At 41.8% G+C, this 13,807-nt stretch overlaps 1 protein-coding gene across 4 annotated transcripts in view; it reads right to left on the bottom strand.

Moving 5' to 3' along the window:
* The window catches only part of CACNA2D1 (calcium voltage-gated channel auxiliary subunit alpha2delta 1), a 392,960-nt gene that overhangs the window by 29,530 nt on the left and 349,623 nt on the right, over positions 1–13,807 (bottom strand). For all 4 annotated transcript variants that reach the window (XM_082239529.1, XM_082239530.1, XM_082239531.1 and 1 more), the window contains 3 exons: positions 12,385–12,446; positions 7,616–7,692; positions 178–238 (listed from right to left, as the gene is read on the bottom strand). In XM_082239529.1, the coding sequence (XP_082095655.1) occupies positions 178–238; positions 7,616–7,692; positions 12,385–12,446 (200 nt within the window). The remainder of the gene's footprint in view (positions 1–177; positions 239–7,615; positions 7,693–12,384; positions 12,447–13,807) is intronic.

The raw sequence follows: 13,807 nt of genomic DNA, 5'->3' as shown, positions 1-13,807 counted from the left end.
TATTGTTGTTGTTGTAGTATTTTTGTTGGAAACCACCCAGAGTGGTTGGGGCAATCCAGTCAGATGGGTTGGGTAAAAGAAATAAATTATTATAATAACATTATTATTATCATCGCCATTTGTTAGTCGAGACTTGTTATGTATCATTTGGGTATACAGAACAGGAAAATGACCAACCTTGGTGCTAAAAAGGTGTAGCCGAATTCATCAAAGCGATCTAGCTTCAGAGTTTCCGTAACTATAAAGATGAAAATGCAGTGTCAGAATCTTTTATAAGCAAAACTAAGTATGTAAATGCAGTGGATTTCAACATTTTTAAAGCACTCGGTTCCTAGGACCCATTCAGACAATGACTCCAGCTTAACAGGCTAAAGTTATTAAGCTGGGGAAGAGCATTGTGACCACATACTCCTGTTCTGCCTCACCCTGTGTTTCTTCTTACATGTCCAAAATGTGAAATTGTGGTTTAATTCGGATGTGCAGATCTGGAAAACTGGTTTAAAGTAAGCACTATGGAAGCAGCAAAGCCAATAAATATTACCCCACCATCTACATTTTCACATTAAAAGAGAGATTCATGTATTTATCATGAAATAGCAGCAACACAGCCTGAAATACTGCAACAATTGGTGCAAGGTAAATCTGGCATAGTACTGACCTGCTAAGCATGACCATATGGCAATTAAAGCTGAAGCCATGGGGATGTCAAGATGCAAACCAAAAGGGCTTGTAAAATGTGCCACAGGTAAAATATTTTACTTAGCATAAATTCATTTCAGAGTTCTTGAAAACACAAATTTGGGGTGAAGTGTTAATCTGAGTTTCTTAATAAACTGAGAGGTGACAGGGTCAAAGAAGCAAGGAGGAAAGAGAAACAATTCAAAAGTATGTGAGGAAAAAATACATCATTTTCCCTTCTCTATTTTTAGAATACCAAATTGTCATGGGAGAAGCCCCAAGATGAAGGACACAAAGGAGAACATCCAGGAGGAATGAAAATAGAAGCAGACAACATGTATAAGCAACAGTAAATAGAGGGAAATTGAGCAACAAGAATATACTTGCCATTTTGGACTGTTATAATCCATCAGAAAGAGGCAAGGAAACATAAGAAACAAGGTAAAGCAAAAGGGGTCACAAATCAATATTTTATTCAACCAGTCCCTTGAATAAAAATATTGCGGCATGAAACGAGATCAAAGGTTCATTTTCTCTACAGCTGTACACTGGAGAAAAGACAAACATCTCTGAAGACTTGAACACATGTCTTTTGTCAACATATATCCATCACATAACTACAAAACAGCTTGAAATCTAGTTTTGAGCTGGCAACAACAAAGGGTCAATCATACATTATGTAGAGCAGCTATTGGGGGCATTTCACTGCTCCCTGGAGCAGCTTTCCTATGTGACTAGCATAAGACGTGGAGAACGCACACAATACTACAAGGGACGCACAAAAGATGTCAATGCAGCAAGACGGAAGACTGCTAATAGAAGGTTAGATAGACTCTTAAGTCCCAAAGCAGACCTCTACAATGTGTGACCTGCCAAGCCAAACACTTCCATCACTCACATACTACAAGCTGACGTAGGTTCAACCTGCCTGTGTGAGACCACCAGGTCACAAATTGTATAGGCTTGCCCCACCTGTGTTCTGGAAATAGGGAAAAACTTCCTTATTTTATCTAAGCTTTCGTCCAATGGTTTTATGAAGTTCTAACATGTTTGCTTTTAAATCCTTTCTACATACTTTTGTTATTTTAAACTGCCCTGAGCTCCCTTTGGGAAGAAAGGATGGGCTATAAGCTTGAGACAAACAAACATAGCTAGAATAGGATTCTCAACCAAGTAGAAATTTGTAGGGAAGCAGCAGCAGTGAAGAGGCAAGCAAGAGCTGCTGCTTAGCCTTCCTGTGAATAAGTTGAGGGAACTGCAGTAAGTTCAAAGTACACCTAATAGGCTACAAACTGAGACCAAACAGTGGGAATGTAGCACACAATGGAATGCATAGAGCTTCTGCAGCTGGTGCCCATTGGGACTGGTAGAGAAAAAGGCAGGAAGACCAACAGCGGGCCAAGTCCAAGCCCATAGCGGGCAGAGCCAACTAATTCTAGTTCCCTCCTCATCTTCCTCCTTGCTAAGGGGCAACACTGAGACTATGAAGCAGGCAGCTGACAAGGCGAGCCGCCCCCTGGGCTGGATGTAAAGCAAGCAATTGGGTGCTGCTTCAGGACAGGTGAGGCTGGGGGGGCAGAGAGTGGTGCATTAACTCAAGTTGACTAGCATCCACATAGACTGAGACCTGAATGAACACCTGTTCCTACATTACGTTTTCTGTACACCTTGTCATCTTTGGAGATTCAGATTTTGGATGCTCTCCCTGGGTGACAACGGAGGAAAGAGCTTTCTGGGTGGTGGTGCCCCGCTTATAGTACTTACTCTCAGGTAGACTTGCCTACTTTTTGGCCCGAGATCAAGGATACAAAGGAGAACATTCAAGAAGAATGGAAATAGAAGCAGACAATATGAGCAACAGTAAACAGAGGGGAAATTGAGCAACAAGAATATACTTGCCCTTTGGGACTGTGATAATCCATCAGAAGGAGAAGGCAGGGAAACAGAAAAAACAGGGTAAAGCAAAAGGGGTCACAAACCAATATTTTATTCAACCAGCCCCTTGAATAAAAATATTGTGGCGTAAAGAGAGATCAAAGGTTCATTTTCTCTACAGCTGTACTCTGGAGAAAAGACAAACATCTCTGAAGACTTCAACCCATGTCTTGTTAACACTTTCTTTCATGTACCTTCTATATAATGCAGCTATTTCAAGGATCTGTGTAATGGAAATATTGACTCAGGGGGCTCCTAAGAAATTTCGCCCAGAATTATTGATCTTGCACTCAAGAATTTTACAGACTGCTTCCAAGTTCAGGAAGTCCAGAAATAAATTATGCAATATGCTGGGCCACCAAAAACAAAAATAAATAATCCACCACATATGTATAAAACAGTTCTGACAGCAACACACAGTTAATTCATACATAATATGGAACAGCTATCTGGTGTATTTTGCTGCTCCCTGGAACATTTTCCTCCCAATATTAATAGGAATGCACACAGTACTTACTACAAGAGACATACAAAAGATTGCAATGTAGGAAGTTATCAGCAAGACAGATGACTGCTAAGTAAAAGTCAGACCCAAAGTCCTAAAGTCGGCCTTCCAAGCGAAACACAGTCATCCCTCACATTCTACAGCCCTCAGGAGGTTAAAACTACCTGTTTTTCCTCCCTGCACCAGACCACAATAATTACAAATTTTCTAGGCTTGCCTGTAAGTATGGGCCCGAAATTTGACATACTGTATAGAATTCCTTTCCCAAAAGAGATCAGGCAGATCTCTGTAGTGTTGGGTTGCTATCAGTACAGACTCAAATGTAATAGTTGAAGATATAGTTATGATTCCCTGTTTTTCCCTCTCATTCCTCAAGGCAAACACAAATATGATTTATTCATATTTATTCAGTCCAGGCTGAATAAATTATAGTTTGGTGTCCCTTAAAGTTTTTTTTCCCCTTTCCATTTTTTATTCTTATGCCGGTACATTCTTTCCTTTTCTCATTTTTTGCTTCTCACTTTGAAGACAACTTGAACAAAATCCAAAAAGGGCATAATCCAAATTACGTCCGCTCATATCACACACCACATGAAGCATTCAGAACAATTAAACTACAACACAAACCTAAACAAGTTGAACTACTACATCATGTGTTGCATAGAATCTTTGCTAAATTCCAGAATACACAACTCCTACCTTGCAGGTGGGCTATTCAAAACATAAGCTATTGCTTCCTTAAAAAGACAGCAATAGAGGATACCCAGAGCACTATTTCTCTAGGTAACGTAAGCAAGGAGATGACGGGGAAAAGTTATACCAGTGCAACTAGAGTAACAGAATATATTCTACTTGTGCACAGTACTTTTTGTACCTTGCAAGCTCACACAATGACTTGGAATCATGGCTCTAGAGTTAGGGAGTACATCATGGTAACATTAACGAATTTCAAAAGATTCTGACTTTTTAAATACAGTGGTACCTCGGGTTAAGTACTTAATTCATTCCGGAGGTCCGTTCTTAACCTGAAACTGTTCTTAACCTGAAGCACCACTTTAGCTAATGGGGCCTCCTGCTGCCGCCGCACCGCCGGAGCACGATTTCTGTTCTTATCCTGAAGCAAAGTTCTTAACCTGAAGCACTATTTCTGGGTTAGCGGAGTGTGTAACCTGAAGTGCATGTAACCTGAAGTGTGTGTAACCCGAGGTACCACTGTACTGCTTTAAAAAAGGTGAGAAAACAATGTTGCAGAATGATGAGGCCAAACAAACCATAGTTTATGAAGCCAGGAAGGAGTTATTACCAAATGCTCCCTCTTCACTCATCTCTCATGTCCAGAATGTGAAAGTGTGGTTTAATCTTGCGCATGATGAAAAACTGGTTTAAAGTAAGCACAATGAAAGCACCAAATCTGGTGTGTGATGAGTCTCCAAAGAGGGGAGGAGCCTAGTTGGGGATGCACGCTGATGCTTGTGCTCGACCTAATCAATCTCAGTTGAGATATAGCTACATCCCAAATATGTAATGGGATGCATGAAGAAAAACACTGGCCAACGGTTACAAAACATTAAAGTATTAGGGCAACCCTTGCAGACATCAGATGGTTAGGATCTAGATGTCAATAATGTTTCCCCTGGCTAATCAAAATTACCCCACTACCTGCCTTTTCACTTATCATAAAACAGCAACATGAAATCATAGAATTTTAGAGTTGGAAGGGACTCCAAGGGTCATCTAGTCCAACCCCCTGCAGTGCAGGAATCTCAGCTAAAACATCCATGACAGATGGGTGCCCAACCTCTGCTTAGAAACCTCCAAGGAAGGAGAGTTCACTGCCTCTCGTGGGAGTCTGTTCCACTGCTGAACGGCTCTTACTGTCCATTTCCAAATGCAGAAATAGAACACTATAATAATTGATGCAAGTTAAAGCTGGCACATTATTCACTTGCTTTGCCTGACAACATGGTAGCTGAAGTTCAAGAAGTTAGAATGCCAAGATGAAAACAAGATGTAAACTGTACCAAGGTTAAGATATGTTACTTAGCTCTCTATGAACTGGGAGGTGACAGAGTCAAATAAACAAGCATGAAAGAGCAACATAAATAGAAAAGCATATTGTGGAAAATACATCATTTTTCCTTCTCTGTCTTTCTAATACTCAACTGGCATGGGAGAAGCTCCAAGATTTAGGATACAAAGGAGAACATTGAGGAGGAATGGAAATAGAAGCAGACAATATGAGCAACAGTAAACAGAGGGGAAATTGAGCAACAAGAATATACTTGCCCTTTGGGACTGTGATAATCCATCAGAAGGAGAAGGCAGGGAAACAGAAAAAACAGGGTAAAGCAAAAGGGGTCACAAACCAATATTTTATTCAACCAGCCCCTTGAATAAAAATATTGTGGCGTAAAGAGAGATCAAAGGTTCATTTTCTCTACAGCTGTACTCTGGAGAAAAGACAAACATCTCTGAAGACTTCAACCCATGTCTTTTTTCAACACTTTCTTTCATGCACCTTCTATATAATACAGCTATTTCAAGGATCTGTGTAATGGAAATATTGACTCAGGGGGCTCCTAAGAAATTTCGCCCAGAATTATTGATCTTGCACTCAAGATTTTACAGACTGCTCCCAAGTTCAGAAGTGAATCATGCAATATGATGTCTCGCAAAAAGGATATACTTATCACATATCTATGAAACAGCTTTAAAACTAGCTTTGAGCTGGCAGCAACACATGGTTTATTCTTACATTATATGGAGCAGCTACCTGGGGCATATTGCTGCTGTTTTCCTATGTGAATAGGAATGCAGAAATACTTACTACATGGGACATTCAAAAGACTACAATGGAGGGAGATAAATGGCTGCTAAGTAAAAGTCAGACCCAAAGTCCTAAAGTAGGTGAGGACAATGTGTGACCTGCCAAGCCAAACACAGTCACCAGTCATGTACTACAACCTTAAGGAAGCTAAAACAGCCTGGTTTTCTCGCCTGCATGGGACACAAGGTCACATATTGTGTAGGCTTGTCCTAAGTGCATCTTATTTCATCCAAGCTTTGGGCTGGTAGTTTTATGAAATTTTTACATAACTGGTTTTAACTGTTGCCTGCAATGTGTTATAGCATTGCTTTAAATTGTTTCAATGTGATTTTGTTATTGTGAGTTGCACTGGGTTCTCTTTGGGAAGAAAGAGCACATTATAAATTTGAAACAAGCTAGCATAGCAGCTAAAGTAGGATTCCCAGGTTAGGGGAAATTTGCAGGGCAGTTCTAAGCAGGAGGGGCTGCCTAGGCCATGGGTAGGCAAACTAAGGCCCAGGGGCCGGATCTGGCCCAATCGTCTTCCAAATCCAGCTGGCGAATGGTCTGGGAATCAACGTGTTTTTACATGAGTAGAATGTGTGCTTTTATTTAAAATGCATCTCTGGGTTATTTGTGGGGCATAGGAATTCGTTCATTAATTTCCCCTCCCCAAAATATAGTCCGCCGCTCCCCCCAAAGTCTGAGGCACAGTGGACTAGCCCCCTGATGAAAAAGTTTGCTGACCCCTGGCCTAGGCCACCCCCGATAAATGACAGAAGAGTTCTACATAGGGCTCCCTTTGAAGAATCCTAGGGAAACTGCAGTAAGTTTAAAATACACCTGATAGGCTTTGTCCTGAGCCTAAACTCTGGGAATGCAGCACATGTCAGAGTTGAGAGAATTTCACTGACACTTTGATAGCAGCAGTGGCTACAAGAAGCAACACTTAGCCCAAGGAGGAGGCAGCTGGCAGGCAGTGCTGCCCCCTAACAGGGAAGCAGGCATGTGGGGGCTGGCTTAGGACAGAGCAAGGCTGGTCAGGCAGTGCCCCATTCACTCTTATGGACCAGCCTCCACGGCTTGAAAGCCATACACAGCTTAGGACCTGATGGAACAATTTGAGACTACTAGAAAAGAATCCACGTTAGACGCAATCCAGGTTATATCCACTCATATCACAGACATTCAGAACAATTCAGCTACAATCCAAAACTTAGGAAACCTGATTTAACCTTGATCCAGAGATTGATCTAAATCACAATGAGTTCCAGCTAAGACACACTATGCACACGACCTAGGCTAGATTTCAAAAGGCACAACTCATACCTTGGAGATGGACTATTCAATACATTAGCTATTAGACCCCTAAAAAGACAGCAACAGAGGATATCCAAAGCATTGCTCCTCTAGGAAACATAAGCAAGGAGATGAGAGAGAAAGGTTGACCAGTGCAATTTGAGTAACAGAACATATTCTACTTGTGTAGAATACTTTTTGTACCTTGCACGCTCACACAATGACTTGGGATCATTGCTGCAGAGCTGGGGGCACAGAATTCATGGCAATACTGCTGAACTTCACAAGAGCGTCATGGCTTTAAAAATGTTGTGTTAGAAAAAGGACAAGAGAACAATTCTACAGACTACACAGCAATACTCAGATTCTGGAGAAAGGTCACGGCTACTTACATTTTGCCTGAGTTAATGCTTCCTTAATGTTGGCTTTTATGTAGTAAAAGCTGTAGGATGGTAACACCAAGGCCAAACTATATAATAAATAAATCAACATTAAATGGTGAGAATAAAGCCACATTTCAATACCACAGAGCCTTATCAGCCTAGCATTTTCCCTAGCTTTGATGTGTAAGAAAATCATGGAACATGTGATTTCATGGCATACATTTGCTTGGCTAACTACTTCACTAAATCCTCTTACTGCTTTCTGCTGCATCTGAACTCCACTCCTCCAAATTAAACGTGTGGTACCGAGAATGAGGTCCTTATCAACCCCATCTTGACATTTACAGAACAGTCACCATTTTTCATGGCTTTGTTTAACAGAAAATTAGTATCGCAGGATAGATTAAAGCTTGCACACAACTTGAAAAACTAGGATGAGTTGAAGGGAGAAGGCAGGTAAGGTCTGTTTATTGAGACAGTGATTGTCATTTACTTCTGAGTATTCATGCATTGCAGTAACTGAGCATTAAGTTGTTTTGACAGGAGAGTTGAAAGGCTCAATCCACATGGGGTTTTCTACAACTCAATTTGTTTAAAAATAAACCAAGTGAGTCACATTTGTACCTTACACACTGAAGGAACTGTTGCTCTCTGAGTGAGTATGTTTGGCTTCTTAATGTGAGCTGCAGTTTTGTTATTTGTACCGGATTGGGAAGTGCTTCAGGAGCCAAATACAAATGGGATAGATCTATTTGCATGTCTATAGCATTTTAATAAGGTCAGCGGTTCGAATCTCTGCGACGGGGTGAGCACCCGTTGCTCAGTCCCAGCTCCTGCCAACCTAGCAGTTTGAAAGCATGTCAAAGTGCAAGTAGATAAATAGGTACCGCTCCGGTAGGAAGGTAAACGGCATTTCTGTGTGCTGCTCTGGTTTCACCAGAAGCAGCATAGTCATGCTTGCCACATGACCCGGAAGCTGTACGCCGGCTCCCTCAGCCAATAAAGCGAGATGAGCGCCGCAACCCCAGAGTCGTTTGTGACTGGACTTAACTGTCAGGGGTCCTTTACCTTTTTTTAAAAACCACACTGCAGTCAGTTAACATATTAATGCTGCTCTACAACCATCTTTTGCAAACTGGTTCCCTTCAGGTGGTCTGCAATACAACTCCCATCAGCCCCAGCCAGTGTGGCCAATGCTGAGGGGAGATGGGAATTGTAGTCCAAAACATCTGGAGGGCAACAGAATGAGAAAGACTTCTCTAAAATGTCCCAAGAGCTTTGCATGGCCTATAGGATTTTTGCTTTGTTCTGCAGAGTTGCAAGGTCCAATCCAGATTTACCACTAGCCTGACTTCTATTTAAATATACATTTTGGCTAACTACTACTACTATTGCTAGTAGTAATAATAGTTGTTGTTATCAGCCATTGAAGACACTATTTCTTAGCAGGAGACCTTGTAGACTATGAATTTTAATACCACCTATGGCAGTGGCGTAGCGTGGGTTCTCAGCACCCGGGGCAAGGCAAGTAATTTGCGCCCCCTAATCCGTGGATTTTAGCACTCGAGTCTCTTCCGCGCCCCCCAGATGTTGCGCCAGGTGCGGCAGGCCCCCCCTGCACCCCCCACGCTACGCCACTGCTCCCACCACAAGTCTTCAGGACAGCCATCCGAAGGCTGGCGCGGGGAGAAGGTCTCTCCGCCCCACCGCCAGGCTTCGGAGGAGCCTTCCGAAGGCTGGCGGTGGGGCGGAGAGCCCTCCTCCCGCTGTAGGCTTCGGAGCATCCTTCCAAAGCCTGGCGGTGGGAGGAGGTCACTCTGACCCACCGCCAGCCTTCGGAGGAGGTCCGAGGACAGTGGGGAAGACACGCTGCGCTTCCCCGCTGTCCCGGAGATTTCCCTATGGACTTTTGTCTTGCGAAGGGCCGGCCAAACGCGCCCCCCCCAATGTTGCGCCCGGTGCGGCCGGCACCCCTGGCACCCCCCACGCTACGCCACTGACCTATGGCGAAACAAACTTTTTTTAAAAAAATAAATTCTACCATTGTAGCCCTTAGCTGTCATTAACATGGAGCATATCTGCTTATTATGTAATATTTCCAGCAGATGCCTGTGGAGGAACATTGAAAGGAAACTGTAGGATACTCAGCTACAGACATGATACTCAATTACCATTTGAACTGTACACAGCAGAATTACTCATTATTTGGTGACAGCTTTCCACCAATTCCTCTCAAGGGAAATCAGAAAAGGCTTCTCTGTTATTAGCAGTTACTGCTGAACAGAACCCACTAATTAACATCTATAATTTTATGTAGAAATATGTCTACAGAAATGTGGTCTCCAGGGAGACTTAACTGCTGTTTTTCCAGGAGAACAAAAAGACATTTTTTTAAAAAAAATCAGCCCAGAGAGGAATCAAACAAGACTTTGAAGATTAAGTCTGTCAAACAGATAACCAGTGAGGTAGAGCAATAAGACAGGAAATCCCCTAATTACAATTTTGGGCAAGTAAACAGGAAACTATGGTTGCTAATGATAGATAACATCAAATGTTGTCATTCATTTTTGAAAGATCCAAAATCTAATGATTTTCACTACTTCAGTTTAAGTTATTGTCAAATAATATAAATCACCAGAAGGCAGATAGGAAGGAAATTATTTCAGACACAAAATCTGCTCCAAGGGTTGCTAGGCTTCCAGAATAGTATATTTAGTGACTCAAGCTGCACTTACAACCCCCCTGCACAACAACAACAACAACAACAACAACAACAACAACAACAACAACAACAGCCTATCTGGGCTTGGGGTTAGTTGCCAGATTCATGTATGCAACATCCAGAATTGCATTTGCAAGCATGTTATGAATGAAGATCAACATGATTCTTTTATTTAGTATACATGCTTGACCTGTAGAGTCTATAGACATGCACTAAAGAGCCAAATTCAGCCCTTTAGAGATGGCAGAATGTATAGGAGCTCTCCCTAGTTTGGTTAAGCTGAAGCATGCAGGGTGGGTTATGGTGGTAGAGTAGCCTGGTAGCAGCAGCCAGTGCGACTGAATTTGGCAACACGTTCAGTTCCCTATACAGTAAAAGGTAAAGGTACCCCTGACCATTAGGTCCAGTCGCGGACGGGGTTTTGCACTCATCTCGCTCTATAGGCCGAGGGAGCCGGCGTTTGTCCGCAGGCAGCTTCTGGGTCATGTGGCCAGCGTGACTAAGCCGCTTCTGGCGAACCAGAGCAGCACACAGAAACGCCATTAACCTTCCCGCCAGAGTGGTACCTATTTATCTACTTGCACTTGACGTGCTTTCGAACTGCAAGGTTGGTAGGAGCAGGGACCAAGCAATGGGAGCTCACCCCCCCGTCACAGGGATTCGAACCGCCGACCTTCTGATCGCCAAGCCCTAGGCTCTGTGGTTTAACCCACAGCACTAGAAAGCAAATACAGGCTCAGTCCACCTTGACTTTCAGTATCAGCCACAGCAAAAAAAAGCTTCTGCTCTTGACTCTGCTACCACTAGAGTACGCCAAGCTCCACCCAATGGACTAGTATTAGATATATTTTAGAATCATAGAATCATAGAGTTGGAAGAGACCACAAGGGCCATCAAGTCCAACCCCCTGCCAAGCAGGAAACACCATCAGAGCACTCCTGACATATGGTTGTCAAGCCTCTGCTTAAAGACCTCCAAAGAAGGAGACTCCACCACACTCCTTGGCAGAAAATTCCACTGTCGAACAGCTCTTACTGTCAGGAAGTTCTTCCTAATGTTTATTTTTTCAATCAAAAGCCAGCAACCCCATCAGTTGGAGCAGATAGTGATGGCTGTTTTTGAAATCTCAAATGTTTCCTCTTTACTGATCAACAGTATAGGATTATTGGTCTCTTTCCCATGCACCAGTCATTCAAAGCTTCTTCTTCTTCTTCTTCTTCTTCTTCTTCTTCTTATTATTATTATTATTATTACATTAAAAGAACTTAATGGGGAAGGTTTAACCTTTGTAAGGGGGAAGAGGCCTTGTGGAAATTACCTTGTCTTTTTGTTTCTGAGATTTAATATATATCTTCAATTGTATTGTTGTTTTCATTTCAGCTCATTAATGCCTTTTTCTTCCCTCTATATTACCATTGTGTGCACATGCGTTAAAAAAACACCACTGGAAAAAAGGCAGTTTTGGGGTAATTGTACATGACTGCAACAAGGTTATTTTGGTGTGATGTTTACCAGTGTGTAGGAGCTCTTGCGCTCATCAATTAAACACCAGAGAGAGAGAAATGAAGATGAACTGAAGGAACTGAAAGCTGAAGCCAACTGAGTATGCTCCATTTCCAAAATTAATTTTAGAAATTGTCTTAGTTAAACTGGAATTCTGAAGGAGCAGAACGCAGACCAGAGCAAAGCAATGTGGAAATAAGGGAAGATAAAAAGTGAGCTCTGCCTTTGCTAAGTCTATGATTCTGGTGATAATCTGCCTAGCCTCTGATGACAAAACAGGCAGGAGAATGTGGCCATATAGATACTGCATCCTAGGTTGAAAAACGCCATAAAGACATCACTGAAGCATCACTAAAAGGGCAGAACAGGGGCAGGGCAGGAGGGGAACAGGGTGTTTGTGGATTTTTCATTGGCTTTTAATTATACACAATTTCACTGACACGTGCGGTGCCTCAGAACGTAACCCCCACATAAACGGAGGGCTGCCTGTATAACAAAATTTGCCAGGTTAAGGATATAAGGATATTTTCAACACAACCAGAAATTTTATTACCTGTAATCAGTACCATTTACAGCTGTCCATGTGTATGTTCTGTTTCCTCTGTCAATGTAGCGCTGCAAAATATTGAGGAAGACCATCATTTTCTCCATGATCTCAAGAAAGCTACAAAAATAGTTTTTTTAAAAAAAACCTACAAGATTCAAGAACAAATCATCGTTGCAATGTATTACAATTAAAAACTTCCTATTACTTTACATATCTAACAATTAAGGCAAGCGTCAAACTGGATGCCTAATGTTGTCCAAAATTATTTTCTTTTCTTTTTTATTCCTTTCTGGCAATTTAGATTTCCCCTACATGTTAAAACAAAATGACAACAGTAACACAACCTTAAAATTGTCATCCTATAAAACCTTAAGACTGTGCAGTTGATAGATAAGAAACATGCCTAGCAATATGAGAAACTCTCACATTATTTATGTGTGAAACTCTGTGCCTGAGATGCTCCCACAGAGAAAAGGAGTGCTGTGCTAACTGCTGCTCCACCACATGCATCAGCTGTTAGGCAGGGAGGCTGAGCAGCGTGAACAAAGCCCAGGTCTCTTCCTCTGTCCTCAATGACGTCCTCTTCGGACGCTGGAGAGGGTCTCCTTGTGAGCCACAAGGTCCAGCTCTCTCACACCATTTCCTGGTCTGATTCTATTTATTTATTTTCCAGCACCGTTTGTAAATAATAATAATAATAATAATAATAATAATAATAATAATAATAATAATTTATTATTTCTACCCCGTCCATCTGGCTAGGTTTCCCCAGGCACTCTGGGTGGCTATATACAATTGTGCAAGAGTAAAATGACCCATTTGAAAGCTGCTACTGGCAACCAAGCCTATGGATTTCTTCACTCTAGGCTATGGTAATGGAAAACATAGCCTCACTGAACAGGACAGCCAGCATGCGTCGATAGAAGCACAAATATAAATGTGTTACTGGAGGGCAAGATTAATCTGAAATTTTCAATTCATGTAATTACAGAATGAATGAAGGAGAGGCCACATGATGGAAAATTTTAGAAGGTCCCTGGGCAGGCTGTAGAGATTTAATCAGAGTTAATACATCCCAAAGGAGCAGGTTTATTCAGTTTTCATCATTTAAAGTGTAACTCCTTGCCAGCTGTAGCATATTACAATGTTATACTGAGAGACACAGATTTATAGGAATGCCTGTGATAAAAACTGTACAGCTGCTGCGCTGCAGAGTTACTAATAATGTTCAAATGTGCCGCAACAGGTGTCTTGCTTCTATCTACGTACAATTTAAACATAAACATTAACAAGATTTTGATTTTTAGGAGTTTTGGAGAGAGCAGAAAAAACTTTTATAGAGCACCTGTTTTTATGGCTAGAGCACATGTAAACATTCTGAGGAAAGTTGTGTGGAAATGTAGCATCTGAAAATGACTTGGTTTGATGT

The sequence above is a fragment of the Podarcis vaucheri genome (assembly GCF_965113315.1).
Source record: "Podarcis vaucheri genome assembly, chromosome: 10".
Taxonomy (NCBI): domain Eukaryota; kingdom Metazoa; phylum Chordata; class Lepidosauria; order Squamata; family Lacertidae; genus Podarcis; species Podarcis vaucheri.
The sequence above is the reverse complement of the archived record's forward strand: the minus strand, read 5'-3'. Positions and strand labels throughout refer to the sequence as shown.